Below are 17,291 nucleotides of genomic sequence, written 5' to 3' on the forward strand. Positions count from 1 at the left end.
TGGCATTTGTCATGAAATTTGTTAACTTAGCAGCAGCAGTTCAATGCAATATATAAAATAGAAAAAATATATATAATAATAATAAATAAGTACATCAATTACAGTATATGTATATTGAATAGATTAAAAATTGTGCAAAAATAAATAATATGTATTTAAAAAGTGAGGTAGTGTTCAAGGGTTCAATGTCCATTTAGGAATCTGATGGCAGAGGGGAAGAAGCTGTTCCTGAATCGCTGAGTGTGTGTCTTCAGGCTTCTGTACCTCTTAGCTAATGATAACAGTGAGAAAAGGGCATGCCCTGGCTTCTGGGGGTCTCTAATAATGGACACTGCCTTTCTGAGACACCACCCCCTGAACATGTCCTGGGTACTTGTAGTCCAGCGCCCAAGATGGAACTGACTAAAATTACAACCCTCTGCAACTTCTTTCTGTCCTGTGCAGTATACCTGATAGTGATGAAGCCTGTCAGAATGCTCATCACGGTTTCTGAGTATATTTGTTGACATACCAAATCTCTTCAAATGCCTAATGAAGTATAGCCGCTGTCTTGCCTTCTTAATAACTGCATCGATATGTTGTGACCAGGTCCTTTCTATGATATGCAAGATATCCTTTCTTGTATATCATAGAAGGGATATGCAAGCTTTGTATTTACAGCCCCAGAGGTCGTGATCGGATCCTGGTCCCTGGACCATCACACCACCTGGTTTGCCACTCTTCTATGGAAATCCAGGAACTTTACCTTTTACACAAGTTTGCCATCTTGGACTTGTGAGTTTTGGTAAAATCCATGTAGTTTACATTAAGTGCATTGATCTCATTGACTTGCTTTGTTACTTCCTCAAAAAAAGCTGTTTCAAGTTAGTTGAGCAAAACTTTCCCTTGACATTCACATTCGATGTCCCTTCTAGATAAATGTCTATACCTTAATGATTGATTGCAATAATTTGCCCTTCACCCTTAAGCTAATGACTTGGTTCCTCTCTTCCATTTTAAATAAAAAGGTACATTAGTAGCACTGGGATCATTCCTGTAGCTTAGAAGGATTAGAAAATGATGGTCAGTTTCTAAAATTTCTTCCTTTGCATCACTTATCAGATGACAGTATATTTACTATGGGCCTGGTTCTTCATCTGTTTTCAAGATGAAGCAACCTTCAAGATTCAAAATGTTTTAATGTCATTTTCTGTACAGAGGACAAAATGATTGTTGCAGTACCAAAAAAAACATAATAGATAAGGAACACAATAATACTAATTAAAAATGCAATAAATATCAATAGATATATCGCTTGTATAAATAGATTGATTGTGTGCCCATAAAGTGATGCCAGGACAGAGGAGTGTCTGTACATATGGTGACTGACAAAGTGGTGTTTGAGGGCATGGAGGGGTGGGTTAGTGGTTGAAGGTTTTCAGCCTTACTGCTTGGTGAAATCTAATTGATTTTGAGTCTGGTGGTCCTGGTGTTATCCTAGAGGACCACATCCTTGTCGTAGGGTTTGGAGGGTTGCGTGTCTCAATGACCCAGAGAGCTCTGTTGGCTGGAGTCAGGGCTTTATGCTTTGACTCTTGGTAGGGTCACCCATGCCAAAGGGGTCAAAAGGTAGAGGCCAGACTAAGAGTGGTCCATCGGTCCTCCAGGTTCAGCCCAGAGATAACAACCCTAACTGGTAAAATAAATCATTACGGAAACAGCAATGAAGATTCCTTCTACATCTGAGTGCAGTACTGTTCCTGAGTCTGCATGACTGACTGTGGTGAAAGCTACTGACGTGATGAAGGAAGTCCTGAGCATCATCAGGAATAGAGGACCTTCATTGATGTCCTAAATGCAAGCAGCACAATGGACAGTAAGTAAGGTCCTGGTGTGGATGCTACGCAGCCTCCGCCTGATGGGTGTGGGGCAAACAGTGCATGAGTAGCGTGTGTGTTCATCTTATTGTTTGCCCCACCTAATATTTCACACTCTTTCTCCATTCAAAGGCCACATTTTGATCCCTAAAGGCCCTAATCTTAATAATGCTGAACAGATTATGTCTGCATTCCTCCAGTAATAAACTGTGATAGTTAGCAATTAGTAAAAACCTTCATAATTTTCTGCTTTTTTTTCTCTGATCAGTAACGCTGCCAAATTTCTCGTGGATGTCCTGGAATCAGTCAGTGAGTCAGAGCTTGAAGATACAATCGAACGTATTATTGATGCAGTAGAAAAGCAGCCATGTAAGTTGTTCTTGAAAGTACTGAACATTTATGGACTAAGTTTGATGTGGAGTGAAATGTGAGGCTCAGATTTCTTATAATCTTTTAGCATGGAAATAAGTTTGCATTGATTGCAATAGTAATTCTGGAATTTGGTGCATTTGACCCAGAGTTGCTTTTGGATCTGTAAATCTGTGTGAAAATTTGTGTATGTGTTAGCCTTGGATACATCTAGAAATTCCAAAATTCACGATCTGCACAGTGACTTCCTTTACCTTTGAGTTAAATGTATGTCAACCAGGAAGTTGTGTGCACACTATTGTAAGCAGAAATATAAACAATACCAATAGCGTGAAGTTGCTTTTAATAAAGTAAATATGCTGACAAGTTTCAATGAAGCATTGTAAAACAAAATTTTACATTGCCACATCAACAAATGTCAGGGCCAGGAAGAACTGCTTGGCATCATGAAGGAGGAGAGGGAGCAGAGACGTTTGGTGATGCGGGTGAGAGGGAGTGGTGGTAAGATGTGACAGTCGCTGATGGTGGATGAAAACAAAGTGCTATTTAAAATCATGGATGTTTGGGGGCTCAGAACAGGTTGAGCGCCAAGATCTTGGGTCTGGTAAATCCACCTATTCTGTAAAACAAAACATTGTAGGTAAAGGAAGAAAAGCCATCCCTTTGATTTGTACTTTTCTGTTTTTCAGTGAGTTGTAACATGATAGAGCAATCAATGGTGGAAGCAGCAGTCCAGGAATGCAGTCAGACATGTGACGAAACAATGTACGCCAACTGGAAAATTTGCTTGTTATTCGTGACAAGAAATGTGCATAACATTCTCAGTAGTTTTCTAATTATCAACATCATGCAAGTATATGCTGACAGAAACTTTAACCTCCTTCAGGCAAAGTCGTAAAAGTTTGGGAACCAAAGTTTTGCTAAAATGGTTCAAGGGTTTAGGTTTTTTAAAATTGGGGTATTTGCATTCCATAAGTAAGATGGTTGGGAATTTTGGGTGTTCAAGGTGAAAGTGTTGAAAGGGATAGGAAGCAAACCCACTTTGATGATTTGAATCCTCAATAACAGCGAAGGTCCACTGCAGGTTAAATTTGTATGGCACAAAGTCTGTTCAACTTGTTCTCATTTGGGACTTGTAAAAGCTGAAACTTCCTGCTCTCCTGTTTTGAGGGACTACTTAAGTTTAGTTCCAGAGTCATTTTCATTTTCTGATAAAGCTTTTCAATTCCAGTGTCTTTCATGCTGAGTCATTTTGCAATGGAAATAATTAAGCTTTTCTTTTTGAGCAGAGATGATAAAGAGTAAATTTTCTACATTACCAAAACTATCCATATAGTATGGTTGAGTAAACAAAGTAAAACCAGTTCTACTGGGATATGTGTCAGCAACCAACAGATAACAATTTTAGGTGATTGGTAAAAGAAACAATGACGCAAAGAATTAAAGCAAAGAAGCTGCAGTTTGCAAACACTGAAATGGTAGTGAAAATGTGGGATCGAGTGACGCTAAATGTTAGAATCAATGACGTGTCTCCTGACTATGAATTGAGTTCAGTATGGCTGTGGTATTCCACAGTCCAATTTACTGATCCAACCTGGAAAGACAGAACAGTAACTGGTGATAAAATTCCATGTTATCATAGGAGCCAGCATTCAAATGGTTAGGGTCGTCCAGTATTAGTCATGTAAACCCAGGGGTGCATGAAGCTTCTTTCAGTGAGATGAGATTTGTGAAAGTATTGGAACTCTATATGAAGCAAACAGAACTGTTCCCTATATCGCTTTCTCATTTACCTCATTCAGGGATTATAATTTAAGATAAGATGTATTTTAGAGTACGGATTGTCTCTCATTTTTGGTCCTTGCTTCTCATTCCATTTTAGTATTGATCTCAATCCCTTAGTTGCTGCCGTATACCTCAAAATGCCAAATGACTATAACAGGGTCGAGGATAAATAGAAATGTGTGCAATGTTGTAAAAAGCAAATTGTAATGGGAGCGAACAAGTTGGCTTTTACATCATTGAGGATTAGTTCTCATAATGTCATTTTTGTCTGTTCAACTAAATATAACATCAGTGTGTATCTTTAATTTTAATAAGCAAATTCGCAATTATGTTTGCAGAGAACATGTTTTCAATATAATTGGTGCATTTGATATCCCTCGTTATATCTACAATTCGGAAAAGAAGAAGTTTTTACCGTGAGTGTTGGTTATTTTTATGCTCTGCCCAGTCTTCTAAATAATTTTATATGAGTAGTGTAGTTTGCAAGATAGCGATTTTATCTTTCAAGAATAGATAAGATTTGGAGTCAACTTCTGATTTAGATAGAATGTATGGTAAAGAAACAGGGCATTTATAGAAACATAGTAAACGTACAGCACAATACAGGCCCTTCATCCCACAAAGCTGTGCCAAACATGTCCTTACTTTAGAAATTACCTAGGGTTACCTATAGCCCTCTATTTTTACAAGCTCCACGTACCTATCCAGGAGTCACTTAAAAGACCCTATTGTTTGCGCCAGCACCAGCAGCCCATTCCATGCACTCACAACTCTCTGCATAAAAAAACTTACCCCGACATCTCCTCTGATGATCTCCTCTCATGAACCTGCTTCCAGGCACCTTAAAACTGTGCCCTCTTGCGCTAGCCATTTCAGCCCTGGGAAGAAGCCTCTGACTATCCGCACGATCAATGCCCCTCATCATCTTATACACCTCTATCAGGTCACCTCTCATCCTCTATCACTCCAAGGAGAAAAGGCCGAGTTCACTCAACCTATTCTCATAAGGCATGCTCCCCAATCCAGGCAACATCCTTGTAAATCTCCTCTGCACCCTTTCTAAGGTTTCCTCATCCTTCCTGTAGTCAGGCGACCAGAACTGAGCACAGTATTCCAAGTGGGGTCTGACCAGGGTCCTATATAGCTGCAACATTACCTCTTGGCTCTTAAACTCAATCCCACAATTGATGAAGGCCAATGCACAGTATGCCTTCTTAACCACAGAGTCAACCTGTGCAGCTGCTTTGAGTGTCTTATGGATTCAGACCCCAAGATCCCTCTGATCCTCCACACTGCCAAGAGTCTTACCATTAATGCTATATTCTGTCATCATATTTGACCTACCAAAATGAACCATTTCACACTTATCTGGTTTGAACTCCATCTGCCACTTCTCGGCCCAGTTTTGCATCCTATCAATGTCTCGCTGTAACCTCTGACAGCCCTCCACACTATCCACAACAGCCCCAACCTTTGTGTCATCAGCAAATTTACTAACCTATCCCTCCACTTCCTCATCCAGATCATTTGTAAAAATCACAAAGAGTAGGGGTCCCAGAACAGATCCCTGATGCACAACACTTGTCACCAGTCTCCATGCAGAATATGACCTGTCTACAACCACTCTTTGCCTTCTGTGGGCAAGCCAGTTCTGGTTCCACAAAGTAATGTTCCCCTGGATCCCATGCCTCCTTACTTTCTCAATAAGCCTTGCATGGGGTACGTTATCAAATGCCTTGCTAAAATCCATATACACTACATCCACAGCTCTTCCTTCATCAATGTGTTTAGTCACGTCCTCAAAAAATTCAATCAGGCTTGTAAGGCATGACCTGCCTTTGACAAAGCCATGCTGACTATTCCTAATCATATTATGCCTCTCCAAATGTTCATAAATCCTGCCTCTCAGATCTTCTCCATCGACCTACCAACCACTGAAGTAAAACTCACTGGCCTATAATTTCCTGGGCTATCCCTAATCTCTTTCTTGAATAAGGGAACAACATCCACAAACCTCCAATCCTCCAGAACCTCTCTCATCCTCATTGATGATGCAAAGATCATTGCCAGAGGCTCAGCAATCTCATCCCTTACTTCCCACAATACCTGGGTTACATCCCATCTGGTCTTGGTGACTTATCCAACTGTATGCTTTCCAAAAGCTCCTGCACATCCTCTTCCTTAATATCTACATGCTCAAGCTTTTCAGTCTGCTGCAAGTCATCCCTACAATCGCCAAGATCCTTTTCCATGGTAAATACTGAAGCAAAGTAGTCAGGAAGTAACTCTGTCATCTCCTCTGATTCCGTACATACTTTTCCACTGTCACACTTGATTGGTCCCAGTCTCTCATGTTTTATCCTCTTGCTCTTCACTTACTTGTAGAATGCCTTGGGGTTTTCCTTAATCCTGTCTGCCAAGGCCTTCTCATGGCCCCTTCTGGCTCTCCTAATTTAATTCTTAAGCTCCTTCCTGCTATCCTTATAATCTTCTAGATCTCTATTGTTGCTAGTTTTTTTGAACTTTTCATAAGTCCTTTTCTTCTTCGGCACAATCAAACAAAATTGGTGATTATGTTCTAATCGTGGTTCCTCCTTTCTCTCTGCATCTAAATCTATTAGCATAATTCTCAGCTTGTTTCTCCTCATTGCTTGTCTAGGTACCCCTTAAATACAATCTGTGCTATCTAATTTGAACACTCACCTTGGCTGTGAGTTCCTCTTTGAGTAAAAAAAGTTTCTTCTGAGTTCCCTGTTGGATTGCCTGGCCTCTATTTTGTATGGGTAACCTGTAGGTAAGCTTTTCCCCACAAGTGGAAACATCCTTCCCGTATCTATTCTTGTCAAACCCTTTCATGATTTTAGTTCTGCCTTTGTCTTTTTATGAAAGAAAAATGCCCAGTCATTTTTCCAGCCTGCACATCCTTTTCAAAATAAATCCCTTCATATTTCTGACATGTTCCTCATGAATATTTTATGTGTATCATTTCATCCTGCCAGAAACATTCACAGGACTGTAGAGTCAAACCAAGATTTTATAACAAATCTTGCATAATTTCCCAGCTTTTTAATTTTGTACCTCTTAGAATAAATCCTAATGGGTGTTTTTTTTTGCTATTGGTTGATAATCTGTGATGGAACTTCTAGTGTGTAATGTATCCTAAATGAATACATCCTTTCTAATATGTTTTTTGGACAGTTCCCTAAATTTCTGTTTCTCTATGGAACTTGTATAATGCATTTATGGTCAATAGTTAAAGTTTATTTTCTCCTGTGAAGTTTGAGCATTATTTGAAATGGTCTTCTGTGGTTTTGTACCATTTAACTGTATACATGTATACAATCAGATGGGACAATGTTTCTCTGGACCAGGGTGTGAAGCACAGTGGTATGCATAACATGCATAACAGACAATAACTTAGAAAAATAAGAATTACATCTATAATTGAATTATGCATAAATAAACAAAGTAAAAGTTTATACAGTCAGCCTTCCTTATCCGCGAGGGATTGGTTCCGCGATCCCTTGCGGATACCAAAATTTGTGGATGCTCAAGTCTCAATGAGGTGGATCTTAGGACCCAGCAGAACCCTAGACCTTATTTAACCTGTCTCAGTGCAGTGGACATTAGGACCCAGCGGCAGAGATCTGAATCCGCAGTGTTTCTGTTCACGAAAATAATCGCGTTTGAAAATGAAGTGGAAATAATAAAGCGATCGGAAAGAGGTGAAACGCCATCGGTCATTAGAAAAGCGTTAAGCTACAATCAGTCAACGATCGGAATGATTTTAAAGAATAAAGTGAGAAAGGCTCTGCCCGGATGAAAGCTAGAATTATTACTAAGCAACGCAGAGGTTTAATTATTGGGTTTTGGGTTTTTGATCCTCACATCAACCCGGCATGGTGGAGAGCGCACTCTATAGCGGTCTGTCACTGGATCGAACTCAGGAAGAAGTTCCCAAGCCCGGCGCTGAAACATACGTTCTTAAGTGTTTTATATGCATAGAAAGGTAAAATATATACTATATACTAAGACAAACGTTTGACTAACTGACGCTAAATAATACCGGATGTACCTGTTCCGACTTACTGAGTAAGAGAACTTCTGATGTTTGTCGATCCCGATCCATGATAACTCACGTACATCCTCCCGTACACTTTAAATCATCTCTAGATTACTTATACCTAACACAATATAAACTCTATGTAAAATAGTTGTTATACTGCATTGTTTATGGAATGACAAGAAAAAAAAAGTCTGTACATGCTCGAACAACAAGTGCTGGAAGAGCACTTCCGGGTTTTTGCGATTTGCAGTTGGTTGAATTCGCGCATGCGGAATTCGCGGATAAGGAGGGCTGACTGTACACTAAATATTGTAGGGTACAGAACAAAATTAACTGGTGACACTCATATGCAATGCAACAGGGAGTTCAGGAGCCTAATGGCTTGAGGGAAGAAGGTGTTTCCCATGCTGACCGTTCTTGTCTTTATGCATTGGAATCTGCTGCCTGATGGTAGAAAGTCAAGAGGATGCTGGATGGATGGGTGGGATCCTTGATAATACTAAGGCCCCTGCATATGCGGCGTTCCTGACAAATTTTAGCATGTTATGGCATATTTTGAGTACAATTAAATACTGACTGCCTACGTAAAAGTCAGGAAAACTCAGTATCTAATTAGTTACTTAGAATGTTCCTTGTTAGGTGGACAAATGTCCCTAACAGCTAAGTGGATGCTGAAATAATTAAAAAGAGAAAATTATTTCAAAACACTCTCTCAAAAATGGTAAAGAGCAAGCAGGCAAATAATGTACATTAAAGCATTAACATTCGTCTCAACTTCGAAAAATGCTCAGCTCAGGTGGTCAGCAGTGCACTGAAGGTGTCTCCTCGTATGGTGACAAAATGCTTGCAAGTAAATTGCCAGGATGGGAGAACAACTCAATCCAACCATTTGTCTCAGACTGGTTGTACGTGTACTAAAATGTCATTTTCTTTGTGAGTTTGGAAAATATTTTGGATACAACACCAAAGTTACAAAGAAAAGTCATTCATTTTTTTCAAATGAAATCTTATTTTTGTACTAGGCTTTCAATGACAGATCATAGTGAACCTTGTCTGTTTGGAACTGCCAGGAACAAAGCTGAACTTTTTTGTGAGCGCTATGCCATTATGCAACAGGTAAGGAAGAAAGAAAATATAAAGGTTACATGTCTTTAATGAGAAAATACATAAAATAAACTACATCATACAATGTACCATTTGCTGAAAGATTTCAATTTTAGGATCAGTGCATTTTTTAATGTATTTTATATACTTAAGTCACCATTTCAAATGTAGCCCATTTTGGATTGATTCAATAGACAATCAAATTCCTTAATCTCACAAAGGATTTATTCACTATATTCAAAGTAGAATTGAGTCAAAATCTTTGAATACTTCAATCATTTCATTGAATGTTATTTATCAAAGCTAGATACTATGAAGAAGCAAATGATGTTCAGAATTGAAATAAGCATGATACATCAACAAAGGTTGAATTTTTGTGAAATATTAATCAAACTAGCATTGATGAAAGATTTGTTGAAATGTTTGTGCTTATGCTTATTTTTACAGCGAACTCATAGGCATGAATTATTTACGCCTCCTGTGACAGGGTCCCACCCCGATGAGAACAGGAATAAGTTTCAAGTAAGAGATTAAGTGTGCCTCAACAATTCTGATATAAACATTAATTGTCTTTGCAAGATAAATTGAGTTGCTCCTAAATAGCAATCAGATGCATTTGTGCGTTTTACTATTTCCCTGTTTACTCTCGTTAATCCTTTCTGCTGTCTTTTTCTCAGTTTGGGAGAAAATATTAATATCTTCCGTTTGGCACGTATTAAAACTCCAATATTCTAATCACAATGTTGCATCACCTACTGCATGATTTATTTTCCATCTCTGGTTGCTGTCATCCTAAATTGAAGTCCTTTACCAGAAATCTGGCGTGCTTCAAGCCAAAGACTGTCTCAAATATGCAGATCAGCTTCCAGTCAGATAAGCACTCAGCCAAAGTGTGATTCACAATGCATATCTTTGTCAAGGCCAGTGATTTGCACAGGGTACAACACAAAATAATATGTTATTTAGTCAGTCCTTTCTAGGGTAATTGGATAAACTAATTTGAAATTTGTTGAATGTTTTTTCCACCTGTCGCAATACATCAAGCTGGATAGTGTTTTATGTGAGACAGCTAGCAAAATGAAACAGCCATCTGCAGTAAATCTAAAGAACTAATTTAAATTGCTGGAGATGGTTGTTGGAAACCAGCAGATAAACTAGGCTAATCGTTGAAATAGCTAGGCAATTAAATTAGTTCATAATCACGGAAGAAGGTAAATCAGCCCATTGTGCTAGTTTTTTCAAAGGCCATCTGGTTAGTGTTATTCCTTCACGCTTGTTCTGTTGTATTTAATGTCCTTTTTGATGGCATGGATTCAATTCTCGTTTGAAAGTTGATCACTTTTGCTTTGACAGTACTTTAAGGTACTGCAAAGCACGACATCTGGCTTCCTCTGTATAAAAGAAACCCTCAATTGATTTTACTATGTGAGCAGGATGTTGCAAATAAATTTGATAACTGGTAGTTACAAACTCCTGCTTGTATACAAAACTGCAACTCCTCTTTGTTTCTAACATCCACGTGACTGGAATTTCTCGAGTACATTTTACTACGTTTTATAACAAAGCACAGTAAACTCAGGAGTGGATCTATTAAAGCACATTTATTACATACTTGCAAGGGGAAGTCCACCTCCACTTCTCAGAATGGATGGCAGGCAGCTTCTGGCTTCATAGCTTACAAATTTTGTTTTTATACAATTATTTTGGCTTATCTATTGGCTAAGTCAGCCCCCTCCCCCCATTCAGCAGCAGTCTTGTTTCTCTCTATTCACTCTCTATTCAAGCCCACGCAATATATCAATCTTCCCCCTTCGTTACACAATAATCAGAACTTTACATGCCTTCAGTCACGTATGCACGTAACATGTAGCTAAGCACTCTGGGATTATACAGGTTCCATTTTGTCACACCACAAGATTCAATACATTAAAAAATCACAAAGTTTTGAATATGTTTCCACATTTTCCATCCATCACTAAGCATTCAGTCTCTCCAGCACTCTTGCACAGTGGTTGCAATGTCTAAAGTTTAACAAAATGCACCGGAATTACTTGCCTTCTGAACCCTCAACATCTGTCACAGAGAAAAACAAAGAGCCTCAGGTGCATGAGAACGTCGTCACCTGCATGCTCCCTTCCAAATTGTACACTATTCTGACTTGGATGTATCTCATCCTTTCTTAATCTCCCTGGGTGTAAATCCTGGAATTCTATAAACAGCAGTATGAAAGCTCCTGTTCCCAGAAGTTGGCTAAACATCACCCACAATTAATGGCAAAAGGATGGGCAATTAATGCAGGCTCTGTCAATAGCATTCACTGACTAAAATAATCTCCAGATGATTTGGAGCTTTAATGATCTAGCTTGATATTCTATTTCACTTGCGTGAACTTCAGTTTGGAATGTTATTTGTTTACTTTTATTATTAGCATGATTTTTTGCTGCACATTGGGTGTTTGATAGTCATTTTTAAAGGGTTCTATTGGGTTTCTTTGCTTTGTGGCTGTCTGTAAGAAGAATTACAAGGTTGTATGTAGTATACATAATTTGATTATAAATGTACTTTGAACTTTCCATGTTGTTTCTATCTTCATTTGCATTCCCGTGTTCCTTTTCATAGTCTCCTCCTTTTTTCTTTTACAATAAAAGATGTGTTGTGAACTTCTGAATTTTGTTTTTGTAAATTTGAATGTTCCTCTATGAAATATCAGAATAGATATTTGAAGAATTTTGACCGTGGTGTATAGGGAAGTGGTGAATGGTTGCTGGGCAGCTCCTTGGAGGAAAGTTGGCTTTCCTCCACCTGTTTACACACAGTAAAACAATAGGTGCAAGTTCTGCTAACTTATTTGAAACCAGTGGGGGAAAAATGTCAGAAGGAAGAAATAAAATTTGCATTGACAAATTCAAAAGGACAAAGAAGGAAATTATCTAGAGTCATGTGGTGCATTATTTAAAACATTTTGTTTTATCTTTAGCTAAAAACCATAGAAACCCTCCTTGGCAGCATATCAAAAGTTGGAGAAGTCATTGTTCTGGGAATGATAACACAGCTTAAAGAGGTAGGATGAAATATGCAGCATTTATATTTCCAGTAATGTGTTTTGCATTGAAATTAGCTGAGTTTCCCTGTTGGATTCTGAAATCACTGGAAGATGTATAGCGATAGCTACACCCATTATGGAGCAGATGGAATAATTGGATATCCGAGCTGACATGTATTTCCCCACTCTTTGAATTTTAAGCTTCTGCTGATGGAAGATGTTCAATATCCAACATAATGTACCATCATGTCATGCAACCTTGGACTGTCCCAATTTTAATACCAGATCAGTATTGAGCCATCTGTCAGAACTTTGATGTTGGCAGAAACACTGCTGCAGCCTGAAAAGCTTGAATAAGGTTGCTGCAGGTGTTTGAAGTTTAGTAACCTCTGCCGGAATTGTCCTTTGCTTAAGAAGTAGCTTTGGCTTGGAATTGTATGACACAATTGTCTGAAGTGACTTTCAGTGAGTGTGAGTGCACATGCTGTCACAATAAAAGCATAAAAGCTTTAACTATCCAGTTAAAGTAGGTTCAGAGAGGGTGGGGTGCAACATGGACTTGGCACTATGGTTGGTGGTACGGTACACTTTTGTAGAAGAAAAGGAATAAGAAGAAGTTAGAAATTTGACTAAGTAAAATTTATTACGCCTTCTTGCCCAAACAAAAACCATGCAAGAGCCCATTCTTGAGCTACTATATGGGGACGACCGTGCTCTTCTCACACACTACAGTAGGCTGCAGGGGCTTTTGGGTTAATGGTCAGTCTGAAGAAAACAATGATTCTCAATCAGAAGCTGCCTTGTGGCATTTAGAACCTGCCTCAGATCACCATTGACAACCACCCTTTCACCGGGGTTGGGCAGTTCACCTACCTGGGCAACGTCATCTCTAACAATGCTACAGTAGTATGGGACATTGATAATCGACTCACCAGAGCCTTCGGCCGCCTCCAGAAATGTGTGCGGAAGGAAAAATCCAGGTGTGCAGAGCTGCTGTTGTCACAACACTGCTATATGGCTCCGAAGCCCGGGTCTTGTACAACGAGAAAATCTCATTGCTCAAGCACTTCCACCAGTGCTGCCTTGGCTCCATCATGGGTATCAGCTGCAGGATCGTGTCTCCAACACCAAGGTCCTGGAGAAGGGTCAACTTCCAAGCACTGAAGCCACTTTGCTGTTCAAGCTGGTCAGGCCACCTGTCTCGCATGGACAACTCCAGATTATCAAAAGCCGAGTTCTACAGAGAACTCTCTCAGGGCAAGGGAGATCGTGGTGCCCTGTGCAAGTGGTACAAAGACAAACTTAAGTAGCAGCTCGCTCAGGGAAATATCAAGGTCAAGGATTGACAGCAGCTGGCTTGTGACAGAGACCGCTGGAGAACACTGATCCATGGACCAGCCAAGAAGTTTGAGGAATCCTGAAGAGAAGACGAAACTTAGGAAAGGTTCTACTACCCAAGTGCTCTCATCCTAGCAGTTCCTGTGTCCCCACTGCTCCAGAGTCTGCAGATCCAGAATTAGTCTCTACTGTCACCGACAGTCATGCTGTTGCTCTGAGGACTTTTCTTCTTCCTGATCTTCACAAGTGAAGAACCAGCCATCATCATCATAAAGATGTAATAATACTGCCGCTACTCTTGTGTCTTTTATAAACTGAAAACAGCAAAGTATGCTGTTGTTATTGTTGAAATACAATATTATTAATTGTATTTACTATTTCAGGGCAAGTTCTTCCTTGAAGATCCAACTGGAACAGTCCAGCTTGACCTCAGCAAAGCTATATCCTTTTATCTGCTCTTAATCATAGAGTTTAAAACTTGTGTAAATATTGTGTGTGATATTTTCAGGAGTTTTGAAATGTTGTAGAGAAAGCTTACATTTTAACGCAAACAATATTGATTTCCATTGGTTACCATTATGTTCAAAAATATTGATTTCCTCCAAAATTCCAGAGGCAATTAACTGAAGAAAGAAAGAAATGGAATTGATTTGTTTAAAATATAGAACTTCAGAAATTACAGCTAATTGGTAAAGTCACTAAATATGGTAGCATCCAATCATAGCTAGTCAGAATGTGCTAAGGTAATAATTGACATGCTGCATTTAACCTCAAAGCTCTGAGCCAAGAAGGAAAAGCTAAGTATTCTGTCACTTACTGCTGTTCATTGGCTCCCACTGGAAGTTACACATATTTTGATATCAGTTGAGTCAGGAAGTGATACGTTGCAGTTTTGAGAAGTCAGTTAGTATCTTTAGTTCTACATGAGAGGAAATTTGATAAATGTATACAAAATCATTAGGGATATAGATAGGGTTAATGCAAGCAGGTTGTGGGTTAAGGGTGAAAGTTAAAAAGTTTGAGGGGAACATTTTTCACTCAGAGGGTTGTGAGATTATGGACAAGCTGCCAGCACAAGTGGTGCACGTGAGTTCGATTTCAACGTTTAAGAGAAGTGTGGATAGGTACATGGATGGTGGGGGTATGGAGGGCTATGGTCTGGTCCCAGTTCAAGTTCTTGGGAATAGCCAGTTTAAATGCCTCAGCTCAGACTTGGTTTTCTGATTGGCCTGTTTCTGTGTTGTACTTTTCTATGACTGAAGCGATTTATCCAAGAGGGGTGATACTGGAAGGGTAACTTGTTTGGAAAAGTGTTGTAGCAAAAGTAATAGCCATTTTTGATCTTTAAAGTATCCTGTACTATCACAACAATGATAGATTTCTGTTTTGTTATATTTTTCCTTTCCTCAAATGATTTGAAAAGCTTCATTCTATTTTATTGTAAGGACTTTGAAGCAAATGAGCTAAATTCCAGCCTTTGGAGAATTGTTCCCTCATGGTTCCAGTGCCAGCTGTGAGCTCACAATGTGCAGATTTCCTTTATATTTGAAATGTAAGAGACTACGGATATGGTTATCAGGAGCCAAAGAAGAACAAACTGCTGGAAGATCTCCAGCAGGTCAAGCAGCATCTGTGCAGACAAAGGGATGGTTTGAGACTCTGCATTGGGGCTATGTAAAGGGATGATAGCCAGTATATGGAAGTGAGAGAGAATGTGATGGTAGTGTCTGTCTCACAGGCAGATGGAGTCGATGTCAGCCCTCACTCTCCCTCCTGTATAATCTAGCTATCTTCCCTTTACATTGAGCCTGATGCTAAGTCACAACCTTTGCCTCCACAGATGCAACTGGCTAAGTTTTTTAAAAATTTAAATTTGTTTTCCCTCAGCTAAGAAAAAGTGTCTAATCTTTGTTTTGTAGCCTTTTCAAATGACCAAAGTGTGAGGGTATGCAATTTGGTCAATCATGACAGGAGCTTCCAACAAATTTGATGTATATCAAACATTATTCTTGTTTTTTTACTTTATAGTGTGATATTGAAATTCCATTTTCCCTTAATAGTTTTCTTTAACTACAAAGCACCAGTTTCATAGTGGTTTATATACTGAATCCTGCTTTGTTCTTGCAGAAGGTAAGGGAGAATTTATTCTTTGGCAAGTGAGAAACAATCTTGAATTCTTGATCTAAAAGTTGTGGCACAAGAATTGGTCAGTTTGTGAAAAGCTGTTTACCAATTCCCTCCTGACAGCATTAACAAAATCTTTAAGTTAATTGTGACCATATTTCAACAAAGTACTACAATAAAGAGGGAACTTGCTGCCACGGGTGCATTGCAAACATCGAATTGTTTCTGAAGTGTACTCACTGTTGCTGTGTGGAGAAATACGATTGTGACTCAATTCATGACTAGTTTTTTACAAACCAGTAAGTGAATGATAGTGGGGCCAGTGCAGGTTAAAGCGTAAATACTGGGTAAAACACCAAGAGGCTTCCAACAGTGCGCTGCTTAGCTTTCCTCTGGAGACTCGGCCTCAATTGCACACACTAATCTCAGAGCAGGACAGTCAGATGTAGGTGAGAGTGAGAATGATAACACTGAGACGGGCGTTCCTTAAGGTTGTTATAGCCAAGGGAGTGGGGTGGCGGTGCAGTGGAGAAAAGCTCCCACTACTTATTAAATGCTCCTAACGGTGCGCGCCTCAAATAGTCTCTGACAACCAAGTCCAGCTTCCGGCTTTCACGTGTGGCTCGGCTACCAAGCCCGGCCGAACCGTTTTCCACTGACAGGTGCAGGGGCAAGGGCGGGTAACCAGCGCCTTAAAACCAGTTGCTGTAGACAGAAGAGGCTTGTCAGCCGTGGTTGACAGCTCGTCTAGGAGAAGGAACGCTAATCTCAAACCTCCGCTGCCTTGCGTCTATACCCACTCATGGGGCAGGCTTCGGGAGTAAACTCAGAGGAGGACTCCGGAGCAGGAGTCCCTAAGGCAGTCCTACATTGAGTTCAACGCTGACTGGCAACTCCTGCGATGTCACTGGTGCCACACTGTATCAGTGTCTGCCGTTCCTTTGGATTCATCAGCTGTGTGGAGAAGGGAAGCCTGCTGCATGGGCACAGCTTGCTCTCCATGTTGTACTGCCCTGGCCTGCACCATGGTTGACCTCGACCAAAGGCTTAAACTGAGAGGGGGCTGACATCAATTTGTTAGTTTACTTGGAAGCTTACTGCTTAACTACCTTCTCTAATAGTGTGTTAGTTTCTTAAGTCCCCTTGATTCTCTTTTACCCAGCTGGAGTCTTTGGCACTGTCCATTTTACTCTCTTTCTACAGCATTAGTCTATTGTTGTTCAGTTCAGGGCAGCTGCTGAAATTTGTTTCCATTCTCAATTCCAATCATATCTAGGGTGTCTGCAGCAGTAGCTTCATAAATGTACTGCTCTTCCAGGATGTCATGTACTATTTCTGACTGAGCTCTCTCCTTGCCTACACCCAGCTCTCCGGCAGAAATGTGGGACCAAGTGTAACTGAGGGATTACAGATTCTCTCCCGTTTCCTTCCATTGCCTCTGTTAAACTGCTTGTCAAACATCCAATTCTGATTGAATTCCCTTTTGCTTTGGAAAGGTTGATAATATTGTCTATAATGTAATACAGATAATGTTGGAAGCCTAATAATATTGTCTAACAGGCCACACATTCTGGAATTCTGAACTACTTTGCATACACCTCTTCTT

General features: G+C 39.8%; 1 protein-coding gene across 1 annotated transcript in view; it reads left to right on the plus strand.

Annotated features, from left to right (window-relative positions):
• Positions 1–17,291, plus strand: part of pole2 (polymerase (DNA directed), epsilon 2) — a 42,780-nt gene that overhangs the window by 5,813 nt on the left and 19,676 nt on the right. The window contains exons 2-9 of the mRNA XM_059959408.1: positions 2,125–2,225; positions 2,915–2,990; positions 4,349–4,426; positions 9,099–9,192; positions 9,628–9,702; positions 12,158–12,241; positions 13,945–14,001; positions 15,643–15,691. Of these exons, the coding sequence (XP_059815391.1) occupies positions 2,125–2,225; positions 2,915–2,990; positions 4,349–4,426; positions 9,099–9,192; positions 9,628–9,702; positions 12,158–12,241; positions 13,945–14,001; positions 15,643–15,691 (614 nt within the window). The remainder of the gene's footprint in view (positions 1–2,124; positions 2,226–2,914; positions 2,991–4,348; positions 4,427–9,098; positions 9,193–9,627; positions 9,703–12,157; positions 12,242–13,944; positions 14,002–15,642; positions 15,692–17,291) is intronic.

The sequence above is a fragment of the Hypanus sabinus genome, chromosome 2 (genome assembly GCF_030144855.1).
Source record: "Hypanus sabinus isolate sHypSab1 chromosome 2, sHypSab1.hap1, whole genome shotgun sequence".
NCBI lineage: Eukaryota > Metazoa > Chordata > Chondrichthyes > Myliobatiformes > Dasyatidae > Hypanus > Hypanus sabinus.